Source organism: Falco cherrug, chromosome 7 (assembly GCF_023634085.1).
Source record: "Falco cherrug isolate bFalChe1 chromosome 7, bFalChe1.pri, whole genome shotgun sequence".
NCBI classification, from domain to species: domain Eukaryota; kingdom Metazoa; phylum Chordata; class Aves; order Falconiformes; family Falconidae; genus Falco; species Falco cherrug.
The window spans coordinates 20579525-20597586 of record NC_073703.1 but is presented as its reverse complement, the minus strand read 5'-3'; the positions used below and the strand labels follow the sequence as shown (position 1 = coordinate 20597586).

The 18062-nt window shown below is 41.6% G+C and overlaps 1 protein-coding gene across 1 annotated transcript in view; it reads left to right on the top strand.

The window, feature by feature from the left end:
• Positions 1-18062, top strand: part of MTMR10 (myotubularin related protein 10) — a 41515-nt gene that overhangs the window by 18988 nt on the left and 4465 nt on the right. Inside the window, exons 6-15 of the mRNA XM_055716189.1 lie at positions 8583-8673; positions 11142-11316; positions 12251-12338; positions 12515-12603; positions 13592-13722; positions 13848-13917; positions 14108-14178; positions 15060-15229; positions 16520-16690; positions 17607-17789. Coding sequence (XP_055572164.1) covers positions 8583-8673; positions 11142-11316; positions 12251-12338; positions 12515-12603; positions 13592-13722; positions 13848-13917; positions 14108-14178; positions 15060-15229; positions 16520-16690; positions 17607-17789 — 1239 coding nt within the window. The remainder of the gene's footprint in view (positions 1-8582; positions 8674-11141; positions 11317-12250; positions 12339-12514; positions 12604-13591; positions 13723-13847; positions 13918-14107; positions 14179-15059; positions 15230-16519; positions 16691-17606; positions 17790-18062) is intronic.

Genomic DNA, 18062 nt, shown 5'->3' with positions numbered 1-18062 from the left:
GTTACTTCTGTCCTAGAAATTTCATTCCTTCCCCAGTTTTAACACTTGTTGTCTTAAGTCTCAACAGAATCGTACATTGCTCTTTAGCCTGGTAAGGTCCAGCTGGTTTCTGCTGTGCAGAGATGGTTGGTCTCTGTACAGCACTGACTCACCAGCTTCCTTGTCCTGGATCTGTGCCCTCAGTTATTCAGAGTTACGGCTCCGCTGACCTGCGTGGCACCGTTCCGTGGCCAGGCATGGCACAGCGGTTGTTTTGTAAGGAATGCCCCAGTTTGCTCGCAGAGCTTAAGAATTCCCCTTCTCATTAGGATAAAGTTTGAGCTTAACCCTGTAAGCCCTAAGACCCATCTGCCCAGACCTAAGTCTGTTTGCATTTATCGGCTGGTGAACCAGCTCATCGCTTCCTCACCTTTTACCCTCTGGTGGAGGTCCAGGAGCAGCCCGGTAATGAAGCTGGCTGTTCTGCCCTTGCTGCTTTTCTCGAGCTCTCCCTGCCTGCTGCCTCTGTGTTTGTATCCTCGTACATCTGGCAATCTTTCAGCCGTCCGTTCCCTTTCCATAGCTTCTCTGGAATCTCCTTGGCGCAGCACTATCTTTATAGCAACTGCTTGTAACTGGCTGTCACAGCTAAGAGGAGTGAGTAGCCTGGAGGAGGGGGGAAGGGAGCGTGAACTCAGCATCTCATTAACACTTGTGCTGCGTTTACTTAGGCAAGAGCAAAAAGCTAAACCTGTTTATGAAGGCGCTTGCTTTATGCATTCATAATTGCATGGTGCAGTGTGGTTTCTGTGGACAGCAGGAACAGCTAGTTCTGGAGATGCAGGGTCTGGGTCTGTGTCACTGTACAGCTGCTGGGGGTGCCCGAAAGTGTACCAGTTGCCATTGTCACATACCAGAAGTCCTGGCTAGAGGAGCGGAAGAAAACTTGTACAAATTGTATCAGCTGTGCAGCTACTGTTGCAGCTTTGATGCATCAAGTAGGTTACTGAAACCTGGTGTGGGTGTACCAGAGAAGCACACTTTCACTGAACGGAGATAAGGTTCCCATAACCTAATGTTTCCACAGTAACATTCTGTTGGCCTTAAAATATAAATGTCTAAAACCGTGAGGTCCTGAGATCAGGTTTCTTCTATCAGGATTTTGGTGGAATTATTTTGGGATGCTGGTGAACATGACTAGTGTGGTCTCACACAGCATAGTGTGTGGAGTTATTTTGCTCTCGCTGGCATTTAAATGGCATGCTAGCACCACGCTCTTGAAAGATTTTATCTGGTTTCTGTTCCTGCCCTTCAAGTAGTACATATTGGCAAGGTGGTTCTGATATTTAAAAACAAAGGAAGGTGGTCAGGCCTCCTTATAGCTTTGAAGGGCCTCTTCAGTATCTATTTACGTCCAGCTCTTTGTGCCTGAAAACACCGTTAGCTGTCTGCTGGGAAATAATGGTGCGTGCATGACTGTTGTAGGGGGGAGCAAGACTTAAAGTATAGCTGAGTTCTGGTGAGGGAATTCCTGCTCCTCTTCCCGGAGTGGGCTAGCATTGCCTTTGGACTGACGGAACGGTGCAGCAGCAAGCTGGCTGTGGGGGCAGTGGTGCTTGATGGGACGAGCCCGTGGAGATCACCTAGTCCACCTTCCTTTTCAGAGTTGGCAGGATTAGATCAGGTTAGCTGTGGATTTGTCCAGTTGTGTCTTGAAAACCTCCAGGGATGGAGAGCTTTCTCCCTCTGTGAGTAACCTGTTCCAGTTCTGCATGTTTTTGCAGATGTCCAGCTTGTATGTCCCAAGATGAGACTTTGGCTGCTGCCCATCGTGTCACCTGGCAAGACTGAGCCTGTAGCTACCTTCATGGTAGTGGTTTCCTGCAGGCTCATCAGTGCACAGCTAAATGAGCCTGGTTTCTTCAGAAGATGTACTGCAAGACCATAGTCATCTTGGTAGCCCACCACTGGACCCCCTCCAGCTTCTTCTCTTCCCTGTTAAACCAGGGGCCTAATCTCCAGTAATCTCTCTGAGGAAAAAAATCAAAAGAATTGTCAGTTTTGTCTTTTTTTCCTCACAAATTTGCTTCTGCTCATTTTGGAGCTAGATATGAAGACCTCCCGTGTCAAAAATGAATTGAACAAATTATGCTTTTGTGCTTTACGAAGGTTTTTTAGGGTGCTTAACATTGCAAAACTTCAGAACTCAGGATGTCTTGGAATCGGTGAATTGTGCAAGGTCTAATTAAAATCATGTCTGAAGTTTTTATGACAATTATTTTCAAACGAGGTTTTTTTCACTTACTGTTTTTAAAATAAGCAGAAGGGAAGGCGATGTCACAGTTGGTATTGCAGTCTCTGTTCTGCGAAGCCAGAGACCTGCAGGTCGGTGCTTGGGAAACCATGAACGGCTCCTTTAGCAAACCTCACATAAATACAGTCAGCTCTACAAACTGGAGCAGGGAGATTTCTAACTAAATGTCATCCTGGTAATACAGAGGAGTATCGTCCTATGAGTAAAGCACAGGTAGGTTAAAATGCCAACTGAAATACACACTTCAAACTATAGGAGTAGAAATGTCTCGTAACTTGTTGCCAGATACCAGCAAATGTTCTGTTCAGAGCGATGGCTATAGAAATAAAAAAGAATACACTTGGTAATTACTATTTTAAAGTGAACTTTAAATGTATGGAATAGTTACAAGGAGAGCAGATACGAACCTTATACAGTTCAGTAATTTGTTTCCTGCATAGTTCCTTGGATGCAGTGGAAGTGCTCCACTACGTTCAGTTCCATGAATTGGCGTCGGCAGAGAGAACGTGAGCTGTTCCTGAGGAAGCGTCTGTGTTTACCGAACAGGGCATGAGGGAGAATAATCCTTACTAATTAAGCTGCTTTACTGGAATAGAGAGAATTCTGAGTCTCTTCTTGGTAGTAAGTGTGAAAAGGAGGATCCAAGTTTGAAAGCCGTCGGGCTCCAGACGTGGATAATCTGACTTGATCACAGACGTGATGCATGGGTAATATTGGTAGAACATTCAGAGGTGGTTTTCTCTACCTTTAAGCAGAAAGAAATTGTAAGAACACATTGAATTTTGAGGTGAATTACTTTATTTGGGGGTAAATTAGCATGAGGCAGCTTAAAAATCAATTCTGTTTAAAAAAATACCTTCAACATCAGTTGCAGCCAATACATGCTAATAAAATACTGTCTCAACATTACTCAGTCAAGTAAATATTTTCTTCTTCATTTTTATTAATGGATATTTGGGAGTTAAGAGTTTAAGGAGTAATAGAGAGAATGGAAACTTGCACTCCTCACAGTTTAGCAGTTTAATCGTGTTTTGTCTCTAGGCTAAAGCCATAGAGTCTCCGAAGGAAGGAAAGCCAGATGGGTGTGGGAGGAAGCGGACGACGGGGAAGCAAGGGCAAGCACATTGGGGAAGTCTTAAGTTAGGCAGTGTGAAAGAAGCAACATTTCACATTCCTTAAAGGAAAAGGAGTGATTTTGATCCAAAAATTGCAATGAACGGTCAAACTGAAACCTGCTAATTTCTGGCCGCTACAGTACTTGATATTAGACTCAGAAATTAGAGTATATGAAAAGGTGAGGCTTTAGCTCTTATGATTGTGAGATGATGGATAGCGTGTTGCCTCACCACACGTACGAATCTTGGCAGTGCACCACGATGGCACACACCCTGTAATCTCCTGTTTCCTAAATAGATCTCCATTTTCTCCGTCACTTTCTCTTCTGGAACTCCCTCGCTTCTTTTCCTTCAAGAAGCTTCTTTAAACGAGTACGAGAGCAGTTTCGTACGAGAGAAACACATGCTTAGTGAAAACAGAAGGAAATTTATTTATCTCAATCTTGTTTCCTGTGCAATCGAAACTAGCCTTTTCAGACGTCATAACACTTGGGATGGAGTGGAACAATTTTTTCCTAATTGTTATGAAGAATAATATGAAACTCAGCTTAGGACAAACGATCCTGACCTTTTCTAATGCTTCCCCACAACCCCCAAACAAACAAACCCAAACCCCTTCTGTATTACCTTTTTCTAATTGTTTATACAGATGGCAGAATTGGTCACCTTTATGGTCCTTGGAGAGGGATTGGAGGGGGTAAAGAAAACTTTTTTTCAGAAGTGAATTTATCTAAAGGTGTTTCAAAGAACAGCAAGGTATTTCTTTTAAGGCTTAGGAAACCTGTACTTAGAATTCAAACACATTCTCCTACAAACAGGGATTCATCTACCTAAAATGTTTACTTCAGCTTCTGAAATCCTTATACTGTTTCCTCTTTGTGTAGATTACTCGTACTCAAACCAGATTAAGAATACTTAATTTAAACGTATAGTGAGTATGGGAATTCTTGTAGAGGGAGAAAAGCAGTTCTGCGTTAGACAATTCACAGTGTGGCAGCGAGCAGAATGGGCGTGATGGTCAGGGCTGAAAGGCTTGCTACCTGAAAGCTGGTTTTCTGGAGAAGACTTCCTGCCCAGGAAGATGAACAAATTCTGTCTGTGGGACTTGATTTGGTCCTGGTTGCACAACTTGGTACTACAGGTGTCTACTCGGAACAGGAATTGCAGTAGCAGGGGAGAATGGTACCCTCCCAGGGACTTGGAGACAGACCGCCTGGCTCAGGCAAGGAGATGAAATGCAGGGCTGTGAGAGCTTAGTGCGCCTTAAATATGATGGTTCCAAACTCTTTTCTGAGAGCATTAGCAATATTTTGAAGCTCTTGTCCTTGGTAAAATTCCTGTTGAAGAAGAGGAGGGCTTGCCCTGAACGTATATTTATTTGTCTCGGGCAGGGGTTGAACAGGGGACACTGACACAGGGAAATGGCCTTTGTGCTACGAAATAATTAGAGCCATTGTGTTTACGGCTTTTAATAAATGAACTTCCCAACAAGCAGGCTATTCTCTTGTTATTTGCCTAAGCCTACATATCTTCAGCTTTACACAATTGAAAATTGGCAAGAATACCAAACATTTTTCAGTTTGATATGAGAACATTTCCTGTAAAACATGTTTGTCTTCCAATTTAAGAGCTTTCTGCTTATGGTGATGATCTGCTGAGATCTATGGAATGTGCTTGTCTTTTGAAACCTTCAGACAATAACACTACTACATGGATTTAGTAAGGAATAAACTGAAAATGATTATGGCTTTAATATTTGTTTAGTGAGTGAAATTTGTCTAAAGTGTAAAAGTGAAGGTGGTAGCAGAATTTTTTTTTTTTTTTTTTATAGCAGAGAGGTCGGTGCTGGGCCTGTGTTGTAAGCTGCAGGTGGAGTGTTGCACCCCTGCAGGACCTGGTGCTGCGAGTCATGTCTGTTCTTAGCTGCTGGAATCAAACCCACAGCTGTGGTCTCATTTTCTTGGGGAACCAGAGCTGAATGCTAGCTGGCTCCCCTCACCCATGTTTACCCCCCTTAACACAGCACACACGTACTCTCTTTCGCAAATGTGGCAAGTAAATGGCAGGGATTTCAGCCGCTGCTTTTAAAAATAGGTTTTGCTGTGTTTCTGTTGTGTTATTTGGCAGCACAATGGAATTTTTTTAATGTCTTGCAGTTCATCCTCAAGTCTTGAGAGCAGATCAGCAGAGTAAAAGGCTTTCATCTCTCACTCCTGTGAACGAAGATGAGGAGTAGCTCTGTTAGTTAGTGAGAAGTTACATAAAAAAATGGAAGTCAAAATGTGTATGTACGCAGATTTCCATTTTGTTTCCTTGTGAATGACAGGCCATGTCTGTTAAAGTGGGCAGGTATTATGGAATAGCTGGTGGCTTCAGCTTTGATTTGTACACTACAATCACAAGATTTAATAGAATGTGCATGGCTTCCAGTTACTTCGTGGTGGTTATTAAAGTTTTACCAAATCCTGGGTATAAGCTTGCAAACGCTCATTTGGAAATTCATGCTAGACCATTTCCCAGTGACACTTTTATCACTTGGGTTTTTCGGGGGGTGGGGGGGTGGGGGTCTGTCCCACCCACCCACCTGGACTGTCCTGTATTCCATTTTTTTTGGAGTTTCATTGTGGAACTGAAAGTGTGGGGAGAGAAGTTAAAGCAGCTGTTCTTCTAAGGCTCGATAGGAATTTTTTTCTTGGGGAGCGTTTGTGAAAAAAACACACATTTTCAACTCGTTAGTCTACATTCATTACTGGTTTTACAGCTAATGAGGAAAGTCCCCATCAAAAGCCAAAGTAAATTAAAATATGGTGAAGGTTCCATAATGCCGCGTGTATCACATACAATGCCTTTCTCCATGCAGAATTTAGCATAAGTGAGCTCTGAAGTTTTTCTGTAGTGGTGCAATGCTGCCAGTAGAAGTATTCTTCCAACTGTGCCGTGCAACTCCTCCTTTATGTCTATGACAATAAGACTTCCCTTCACTAACAAAAGCAATTTCTTGGATGCACAGAATGTTTTTCAAAAATAATATCCAAAACTGCCCAACGGTCAAGTAAGTTGTATCAACATGTTGTCATAAAAAAGTCATGGAGAGTTGAAGGGAAGGAAGAAAATGGAAAGGAAAAACGTTAGGTGATAATAATGTGAACTTATACTTTGTCTTTGTCCCTAATTAGAAACTTCTCACGTGGAATTTCTGTATCTGAACATGTAGGATAGGGTTTTGTGTTCTATAATGTCCTTTTCATTACGTATTTTCTTTAGAGATAAGGCAGGTACTTTTCAGTAAAAGAAAGAAGCAGATACTGAGGGAAGAAGGCAAAGCTAAAGACTCCAAATCAAGTCCTAAAATTTGGAGAATAACAGTGCCAATCTCTGCTTGAAAGGTTTTTTTCTTCCTGAATTTGATTCTTTTACATATTAGGGGTTTTGTCAAGTCTTTTGTATTTAGTAGTGAATATCCACATTTAAAGAGACAAAGGCTGGCAAAGCTATACTGTGTTGAAATCTAGCATCTAATACTAAACCGTGTGCTGCACTCTTAATTTTAATAATCTTAGGGTTCTACCAAGATGAACAGTTTTTATGGGTAGAAAAGCAGTTGCCTGTGTGATGCTGGTCCTGAGACTGTTGCAAAGAACACACAGACTCTAGGCAAGACTCTTGTTGTGGCCCCAGTTAATCTATTTTTAAATCCAGGCTGAATTTCCCTTCCCAGGGCAGGGCTTGTGACTCAGCCTGGTTAAACCTGATTAATGCATCGGGTTGTCAGAGGCGGCGCTGGAGCCTGCTGCAAACTTGCAGGCATTTGGACTTACGGCTGGATTTCTTTTGTGAATGAAGTCCAGTCATCTGCGACAGAACTCAAGAGCGCTAGGTCAAAATGTAATGAAACTGACTTCTTGCTACCCTCAGAAAGTCTGGCTGATCTTTCAGTTCTGGAGATCAGCTGGGGATTGGGAAGAAGGTGATTACTGGCATGTTTAATTAACTGTATAATAATCCCACACACACTTGGCAAAAGGACCTACCCTGAAAACTCACTTTCTGTTGAAATCGAAGATGGATGGAGAATCCTTGGCCTGCCGTTCAGCTGGCAAACTGCAAGTGACTAACATGACAATTACTTATTTCCAAGTAACTTGGGGGGCAAAGCTGTTCTTTATTATCAAGCAATTTGCTTTTCCTTTATTTTCATCAATGCCCTTCATAATTTTGGAATACAAGTTAATGAGATGCAGGATTGATGTAGGTCCTGGAAGTCTTCAGAGAGCAACCTCTTGTTTTCCTGTCCAAGAGCAGAAATTTTTGAAGGTAGAGTTGTTGATAGCACAGACTGGTAAGCCTGATGCCTACATGGGGTGAATCGGTGGAAAAGATGATAAAAAATTAACTCAATACAAACTCTTGGTTATATATGATACTTCAGGGAAGAACCAGTAGGGCTTTTGTAAAGGGAAGTTGCACTTCAAAAAACTCTCGGCCCAGCTGACACTTTGTAGAAGAAATACTTGTCAAGTGCTGTTGAATACTGCCGTCGGGTTTGAATTCAGGAAGTCCCTGTACTGTCAACTGGTGAAAAATATCCTAGTAAAATTTCATTGCACACTCGCTCTGGTTTTGCCCCCTTTGCTGAGCACTGATTGCTGGCCACTGTCAGGAGCTGGACCTTCTGAACTGCCTCAGTATGGCCCTTCTTCTGTTGTTATGCGACGCTGATAAGTACTCTTTATTTTACAAAAATGGATTATTTATCAAAAGACTAATTACAACTGAAATTTTGCTGTACTGTGATCACCACCTGTGTGTTGTGTTTCTTTTTCTGTTCTCCTCCTTACTTCTAGGTGGGGGTGAGCAGGCACAGCACAGAGCTCCAAGTCCTTGCTTGTCTCTGTTGATGCAGAGCATCGTGTTTAGGGATGCCAGCTGCAGTCTTGCAAAAACTTAGTCCACCCTTGTCAGTTAATCGTTCTTGATAGATGGTTATGAACTCACCTACTGTGATTACAGTAACGGTCTTTCAGCAACTACATTTAAGTACATAATTCACTCATCTCAAATAAAATACAGAAATCAGAAGACTGATTTTTAACTTCTGCGTATTTCATGCTGTCATAATTAAGGGCAATAAATTTTATGTCTGTAAGTAACAGTAATAAATGTTTCTTTCCTAGGTGTGCCTTGCAATAGCTCATTACTCTCAGCCAACGGATCTTCAGCTTCTCTTTGCATTTGAGTATGTTGGGGAGATATATCATAATCCAGGTAAGTGTGAAAGTATTTTGATTATTTTGTTTCCTGTTTCATAATACGTAATTTTAGTAAGACTTCTGTCTAGAAGCAGTGGCAAAAAGCATTTGAGGCTTTCTCCAGGGGTAATAAAATTGGCTTGTCCTGCACCCAACCTCTTACTTACAGTTATAAGTCACTCATTGTGATAGACATTAATGACCAAAATTGAAAGAAATGTCTTTCCTGTCTGAAACAAAACAAAACTACCTATGTCAGCACTTGTGTCAGCATGAATACTCATATTTCTCAATTCACGCTTCGATCCTCCTATTGTATGTCTATATTGGTACTCTAGGTGCCTAGCTAATCTCCCATCAGGCAGGCTTGTTCACCTGCCCTTCTTTTGGGAATAAGTTTCTCTTCTGGTGGTATTGCAGGAGGATTTGTGCAACTTGGGACTCCATACCTTCTTTCGTAGAGGCTTACTAGGCAGTTCTTACCACCCAAAACCTCCACCACCCCTGCTGAGTTGGAGCACACCCTCTCTGCTCAAGGCCAATCTCCAACTGAACCTTGTCAGTTAGGTAAGCCTGAAAAAGATGCCTTTGGAACTTCATTTCTAGTGTAATGCTGTGCGGTCACTGCTTAGTGTTCCCCAGCCAATACACAGCTGAAGACCATCAGTTCTGGCGTCACAAGCCTCCAAATAAAGTGCCATTGATGTAGCTCTGTGGTACTGAAATATTTACTCAGCAGCTGGCGTGAGAAGCCACTCATCTGCCTGTTACAAAACTCGAATGTTGTGGAATTACGAGCCTAGGCCTTCAGATCTGCACAAAAATGCATGTTTTTCATGCAGGTGCCTACATGACTGCCCTGTGCGTGCACAAGAATAAGTGTGCATGTGATTACGTTGCAGACGTGTTTTCTTACACTTACAATTTCTTACCTGATAAAAGTTGGGCGGTGATTAAGGTCCATGCACTTTAGCATTATATAGGGCTAGGGAGGAAGCCAATTCGCAGATAAAATTACAATAAAATATTAAAGTGGAGTGTGAACAAAATGCTAGTCTGTCACAAAGTTACCTTTACTTGTCCTTAAAATGCCATTTGCTGTATGGAAAAATACCTAGTGGAAGAATTGCATAAGGTGGGTAAAAAAAATGCTGTTCCTCCAGAGCAGCAGACCAGAATGGCAAAATGTAGTTGTTCTGCTGTGCTGCAGTTGCTGGAGAAAAGAGTTTGAAATACTTCTGGTTTGGGTTGGGGAGGTGGTGGCGGTGGTGTGAACCCTGATGTTTGTAGCATAGATCTCTGGCTTTGCTCTTGCCACCCCAGCGCTGTGTTTTACGGCACTCGGTGCCTGCTAGTCCCGCTAAAGTAAAAGCTGAAACACTGTCTTTGTGCTTCTTGAGGAACATAACGAGCCTGCATCGCTCCGGTGTGTATGTACATCGTTTTTTCCCAGGCTGTACTTGCTAATTATAGATTCTCCCACTGAGCGGTAAAATGCTAACGTGTTCTGGTAATTGCCATATTTCTCTGCATACTGTCTTTGAACAACCATTTAGTTCCGATTGAGTCCAGTTTTCTTCTGCAAAACATAGGTAGTCTGACTCCTAGTGCAGGAATGAAGTTGATAGACACAGAAAGTAGAAACTGCGATCAGGGAGGTGACAGTCGAGCCGTAACGCTGCCTTCTGCTTTCTTTGGGTAGGCACTTGCATCTTCACAATCTCTTGCTAAAGCCTGGAGCTTTCATGGGGGAGTTTATCGTAGGGTTGAGTCTCAGTTTATTTCCTTACATCTACAAATTTACTTCCAAGTGTCAAGAAACAAAATCTAGTCTCCTCAGACGTAACTGCCTGCCTCCTTGGCACCTAAAGAATGCCCAGCAAAGGAGACCCTTCCCTATTAGTAACGTACTATCGAATCTTCTTGGTCCCTAGCCACAAAATAGTAGGCCATCTTTTTGTGTCCAGGTAAATATATATAAAAACATCTATTTTGACCTGGCCTTCTGTTTATTATATTTGCTGTTAATACAGCAGTCATGTAAAGCTGTTGAAATGATGTAATTTAGATTTTTCTTTCTTTATAAGGTACCTAATTAAAGGGTAGCCTGTAAAGAGTTCATGTTTTTACAATGTTGCTGACTTTGGCACGTTGAAAAGTCCCGTGACTGCAGGTAACATCCGTTCTTCAGTGTTAGTATGGTTTGCTTTCTGTCGAGGAGCACAACGTACCAATTTTATGTTGCTTCTCTGTTGAAACAGCAAGAAAAAATACATTGACATCCTCATGTATCTCCAAGCTGTCATTAAATCGCTGATCCGTTGCAACACAAGGATAGGTAGTGTTAGTCCTGATGCTGGAGGTAGTGTTAGTCCTGATGCTGGTGGCTCATCCTTGTAATCAGGAAGGTGAAGAGTTTGATTATTTTTTTTTTCATTTCTTTTTTTTTCTCTTTTTGTGCATTGATGAATTTTCTTTTCCTAGCAAAGAAGGTGAATGGAATAGACCCAGGAGGTGGTGGTGGTGGCATCGGCAGTGCCAGTGGTCAGCAGACACCTTTGTTCGAAACTTACTCTGATTGGGATAGAGAAATCAAAAGGACAGGTGCCTCAGAGTGGAGAGTTTGTTCAGTCAATGAAGGTTATATGATATCTACTTGGTAAGTTTCTTTTGCAACATGAGTAGAAGAAAACAGGGCAATTATACTGTCTTTCCCGTCTCCTCTACCAGCGCCTCCATCCTACCTAACCGTGCCCTTCACCTCTTAAATGTACCGCTCTCCGGAGAGGCCCTTGCCTGAAAGATACCCTGCAGGTGTTTTCGTTAAAGGAAATGTTGTGGTTTGGCATCTGTTGCTTTCATGGTTTTGTAGTTCCCTCTGAAATGTGCACCTTTCTAAACAAGCACTGCTGAGCTGTGCTGACGATAATTAAATCACGCAGAAGCACAGGACAGCCGGTTAGCACTGCGGTATTAGGGGCTGGTGCATTATCGCTTAACAGAGTTGCAACAAGAGCTGAGCTGGTAAGATGTAGAAGAATGGCTGCAGAAGCATGGCCTTAGAATCTCTGAAGATCTGCACAATCCAGGCCTGGTATTAGAATAGGCCTGTAATCAGAATTGTACTGAAGTTGCTGTGCTGAAGTTAACAAGAAAGGTAGCCTTGAGCTGTTCTTGAATCCTGAGACCAAGTAATTATGTTGTGCCAACAGGCCGTGGCTGTAACAAGCTACAGCTGCTGGGAAAGCAGGTGCAGGGCCAAGAAAGATAGGGACCGGTATGGGAAAATAGGGAGTAACAAACTACAAGGCTGAAGCACAGCAACACAATTAGCCACATGGATAGAATGCTTATTTTAGTCATGATAATTAGGGGTGTGAGAACCGCGCGCGTTCAGAGACTACTAACCGATTATATTTCTGCTTTACGAATACGCATGTGTATCGGTTCTATATAAGTAGTGTTAGAAACTAATAAAGTTGAGCAAGATGCATAACTCATATTGAGCGCCTTCTTGACTCCGGCGAACCCTTCTTCCAACAGTAAGATATTTAGGGAAAAGTAACCTTTTGTATCCTCTTTTTTTCCCCAAGCCTTCCAGAATATTTTGTGGTTCCATCTTCCTTAGCAGATCAAGACCTTAAGCTGTACTCCTACTCATTCATTGGGAGACGCATGCCAGTAAGTATAGTCTTTTTTCTGTTACTGTTCTTGATCATTGTACAATATTAATCTTACAGATACGTTTGCCAGTTAACACAGTTTTATGTGTAGCATTAAGAAAGTTTCTACAGAATAACACTAACCTGCATTATTTTGTTGTTTCTTCTGTGTTTTCCACCCCCACCCCCCATTAGTTATGGTCCTGGAATCATCCTAACGGGAGTGCCCTTGTAAGAATGGCCAATATTAAAGATGTATTGCAACAAAGAAGAATTGATCAGAGGTGAATGATTAGTTATGTTATTCTTTATAATCAGATGCGTAGGATAACACAAGTGGTGGCTACATGTGACAAACAGCAGCATTTGGTAATTGAGAGGATACTCGCTTCATGATGTTGTAGTGCAATAGCTTTTTGAGAGACTGTTCTCTGAATATAGTTCTGGCACAATTTCTATTCAAGGTCCACTTCAGTTTCAATTACTCAATAATTTTCAACTTTTAAGAGATATTTATTTTTCAGGTGGCTAGAACTTGATGATAAAAGGATCAGACTTAATCTTTTCTATTGATGTTACTGCAATACAACTTACGTTGGTAGAGATTTTCTTAACCTGCTTCAGCAAGATACAGTAAAAATTATTTATTTGTGGCATTGGGGAATACAGTTCTATAGATTTAGTGCCACGGTGCACTCAGATTTGTTATTCAGTGTCCTTGATGAAAGATGAAGGCACTTAGAGCCTTGCTTAGGTAGTTTATTAGCTTGGTAGTTTTTGTGCTTTGGTGTAATTTGTAGGGTGACTTTTTGGAGTAGTGCAGGCACTTGCATTTTGTGTGTTAGGCTGGAGCTCTTGAGTTCTATTTGTGAAACCTTGTCAGTTTCCTGGCTTTATAAACTTATATATATGTTCTGCTGATTTAGCATAGGTAAGTCTTACTAAAAAATATTGGAAAATTAAAAACGGAATAGAGCTACCTAACTGGCAGTCAGCCTCAGAGTTTCCCAGATTTGTTTTAATGACCCAGCATTTCCATTTTTTTGTTTGGTAGCTAGCAGATACCAAAAATATCTGAGTCAATAGCAGCTTTGTGGTAGGAGCAACACAGTGCCTGAATAGAAACTAGACAACTTCTTATTTTTTTTCTTTTAAATAAGGTGCATGTTTTCTCTCGTTTTAGTCATTTGCAGTTAAAGACTGTTGGATGTTTCTTGAAAGACTGTTTCTCTCCCCCCAATAACAAAATGGCTGATTCTTTTTCTTACTTAGGATTTGCAATGCAATAACTCGAAGCCATCCCCTGAGAAGTGATGTTTACAAATCTGATCTGGACAAGTGTCTCCCCAACATCCAGGAGATCCAGGCTGCACATATCAAACTCAAACAGCTGTGTGTTAATGGTAGGCTGCACTGTCCTTCTTTCATGGTGGTTATTTTGCTGAAATACAACAAAATCTACTAGATCTGGCTAACAGGAGTAGGTATTTGAAGTTGTTTTGTAATGTAATTACTTTCTTTGTTGTAGAGCCTTTTGAGGAAACTGAAGAGAAGTGGCTGTCCTCACTGGAAAATACTCACTGGTTAGAGTACGTAAGGTTTGTATCATGAACAAAACGATTAATGAAATGTGAAAAACTCCCCAGTGTAAATAAGTGCTGAATCAGTTGAAGGATTCTCTCTTTGAATATATGAGTTAGGTAAATACAGATATCCCACCTATTTTTTTCTTCTAGAGCGTGAACCTGTCACATTAACTGTTGTATCACTTTTTTTTTTCCTGTCTAGATCATTTCTTAAGCATTCTGCTGAGCTTGTCTATATGATGGAGTGTAAGCATGTTTCTGTAGTTCTACAAGGTAATACGACCATATAGCATGCTGTAATCTCTAGCAGTAGTACAATAACGTAGAGAAACACATTTAGATAAAATCAACTGTAATCTTTATACATAAACCCCTTCGCTTCTAAATACTTTTGTCATTTGAGGAACTAGAAAGGAAAATTAATTTTGTTATGCATCTGAACTGTAGTATAGTCCCTCATGTCAGACGAATATTTAGCTTTGAGTTTTTGTGGTTTTTATTCTGATAATGATATGATAAAACCAAAACCGAAGGGTGAATGTTTGTACTGTGTTAACTGGGCTCATACTCCTGGCATAAGCCAGACCAGTTTTATTCAGAGGTCCTGGATGCAGAAGTATTACACTAACAGTGGCTGCTGTTGTGTAAGTGCAAACAGATATTGCAGAAAAAAGATGCTGAAAAACTTGCTTATGTCAAGATCAGAAACTGTTCAACTTCTGTCATTTTTACAAGGCCTGTTCAGCTAACGTATCCCACTCTCCCCATATAATGGCCTTCCAAAAAGAGCTTCAGGGTGGAAAGTATGTTGAAAATTTAAGCATAAAGGCCCTCCTTCTCAGCACATCTTGGTTTAAATACCAGGCGTTTGGGTGGGTATTTTGGCCCTGATGAATACATTGTTGTCCTGGGTACTGCAGGAACCTTTTCTGTAGTGTGAGTCTCAGTGAAGGAAAAAAAAGAAAAAAAAGGTGATTTTTTCTTTTAGTTTCTTTTGAAACCATGAGAACAAGTACAGCAGTGAAAAGCATGTTTTAAAAGAAATTTAAAGAAAAACACTACACCTAGTTGCCACTTTTTGCTCTTTGAGATGTGATTTTGTGTATGTGCCTATATATGTTATTTATTTCACACGTTCTGTATGTTATTCACAGAGGAAGAGGGACGGGACCTGAGCTGTCTTGCTGCTTCTCTCATTCAAGTCATGCTGGATCCCTATTTTCGAACAATTGTTGGATTTCAAAGCTTAATACAGAAGGAATGGGTCATGGCAGGATATCAGTTTTTAGACAGGTGTAACCACTTAAAGAGATCCGACAAAGAGGTAACAATGAATGGCGTTTGCGTGTGTAATAGTATCGGGTTAATATCAGCCTGAACGTTTGTTCACACAGAAATCTGAAAGTAAAAGTATTTGTTAATACTTCCAAATCTCACGGAACTAATGTCAGAGAAAATGAGTCTTTGTCCAGGATAGAGATATATTTTATTTATCCTCTGTAGCCACACAGATTCAGTGAAACACCAGGTGCAATCAAATGTTGCTGGGTTTTGTGTTGCTGCAAAAGGAAAAGGTCCCGCTGTCATGAATGCTAGCACAGCCCACGTTTTACATTGCGATAAGGAGTGAGTTTGGAAGGGGTCGGTTGATTTATTTGTTTTACCAAGGGTGTGTTTTCATCCTCGGTTTTTTGAACGCCCAGTTGTATCAGTTTGCAGTACTGTTCAAGGTGCTGAGCTGACTGTAGCGTTATGAACTGATGCACAGCTGCCCAACAGATTAACAGAGGGTAGCACAGGGCTCGGTGTTCAGGATTTCCAGCTGATCTTACTTGGCCGCTTCATTGCAAGGGAGAGACTTGTAATGGCAGTTGGAAAAATAGAGGACCCTGGGTTAGCAGCCTTTTCCAGGGACGATGCTGAAGAGTAACACAAAAGCGGTGGAGCCAGGCGATAAACGGAGGGCACCGAGCACTAAGCAGGGAAAATGCATGGAGGGATAAAGAAACCGAAATAGCAAGGGAGAAATAACGAGAAAGGAAATAATTTGAGCCTAGGAAAGGATAGACAGAAAAGTGAAACTGGCAAGAGGAAAATATTTCTAAAACTTTATATAAATGATAGTTTAGACTTCTGCCAGCCGTGGGCCACCGTGGAGTGAGCTAGGAAGTTAATGGGGCTGAATTCAGCTCTCCGGTCATTTCAAACAAGAAGGAAGTAGATGCGTTGTGAAAATGAGGCCACGCAGTAAGGAAGGGTCACTCAAGCACTAATTTGGAAATTCTGAGGATGGCAGAAAGCATTGTTACAGCTACGTGAGCATGAAGAGAGCCCAGGAGAGAACTGACTGGCTTCTTACACAGAAGGGAAAGCTGGGGAAGGTAACACCGGGAAAGCCAGTTGACGTATTTGCTTGTGAAAGTGGCTAAACAGGAATACAGGGTGTTACAGTTGCATAAAATCATAAAAAATACAGTACTCCAAGTACTTCACCTTGTTGAGGAATGTACCAGACATAGAGCTGAATACCCTAATGGGGCGCTAACCACAAGACATTGGTATGACCAGGGAAAAGTGGGTGTTAAATCTAATAGCTCTCTGTTTCTTTTCCCAGTCTCCCTTGTTCTTGATGTTTCTTGACTGTGTTTGGCAGCTGCTAGAACAATACCCAGCAGCCTTTGAGTTTTCTGAAGTGTACTTGACCATCTTGTACGACAGTGCACGCATCTCACTGTTTGGCACTTTCCTTTTCAATTGTCCTCACCAGCGAGTAAAGGAAAGCACTGTGAGTATGGAGCATTACACCTACTAAGAGACTTCAGCATGCCTTTCTGGAAATAACGTCATCTCAGCTAAATAGTATTGCTTTGTATTTTTCAAAATGTCATGCTCTCTTCGGGGCAAAATATTCAGCTCCCCAGATGAACATGATCAGAGTGTCCTTTCAGGTGATCTTTGCATAGATAGTAACTACCTATTAGTAGACCTATTAGTAGAAGAATGTCTGTTGAATACCACCCCCCGCCCCCGAAAAGCATTGTTATTGTGTACGTTATTGTTTGTATTCCTCTAGGAAACAGATTTGTGTCTGGAACTGATAAAGCAGAATGACAGGCAATAAATAGAATTTCACACTCCAGGCAAACTTTGAAATCTCTTGATATTAATTGTTTAAATAGTTGGAAGAAACTGCGTAAAGTTCAGATAGTGATGCACAGTGAAGGTATTTAGAAAAGTGAACACTTACATTTTTTTTTTGAAAGCTGGAGCTTATCAGAACTGTGTGTAGTAAACATTTGATGGGTGATAAAAGTAAAACTTTATTTTGTTAAATATTTCCCCTTTAAAGTTGGGGGTAGCTAGCTTACAAAGAAGTAGAGCATTGAGGGACCATTAGTGTATTCTCAGAATAATAGTTGGGGGGGGTTAGGAGTAAACAAACGAACAATGTAATGTCATTGAAGGTAATTTTTGCCCAGTAGCATTACTCGTAACTCTGCATTGCTCAAGTGGAGGAGAGAGCAGAGCAGTTGTCCCCAGCAGCAGACTGTCTTGCTGCTCTGTTGCTTTGATCTGCAGCCACCTCCAAATTCTATCCCTGCTCTTCTTTGCCCAGTAGTTATGCACTGGTTTATAGTTAAGATTTGTGAATAAGCCCGTTTTCTTTGATTTTCATGTGCCTGAACGTTAACTTCTTGCAGGAATTTGCCATAAGCAAAAATATTCAGCTGGGTGATGAGAAAGGCCTCAAATTCCCTTGTGTTTGGGACTGGGCTCTTCAGTTCACGAGCAGGGATCGCCTGCTCTTCCACAACCCCTTGTACATCGGCAAGAGTGCACCATGTGTACAAAACGGAGCAGTGAAGACTTTCAAACGCTCAAAGGTAACTATAGCGATGCCTGTCGGTGAATGGACTGTTTCTGTGCTTCACCCTGGGGCGTTAGTGGTTAACGGGTGAGAGTTATACAGGGCTTCACGCCCTCCGTTTAGCAACAGGAATGTTAATTCTCTCAGCTTCCCAGCCGAAAGAAATGATCTTCTGTAGAAGTAAAGATGTAGGTTGTTGAGCCTTGTGTTCCAGGACACCTGCCGATACGGCTGAGCTCACTGCCAACCTGGCATTATTCCACCTAAGAAGTGAGGCCATGCCGCTTTT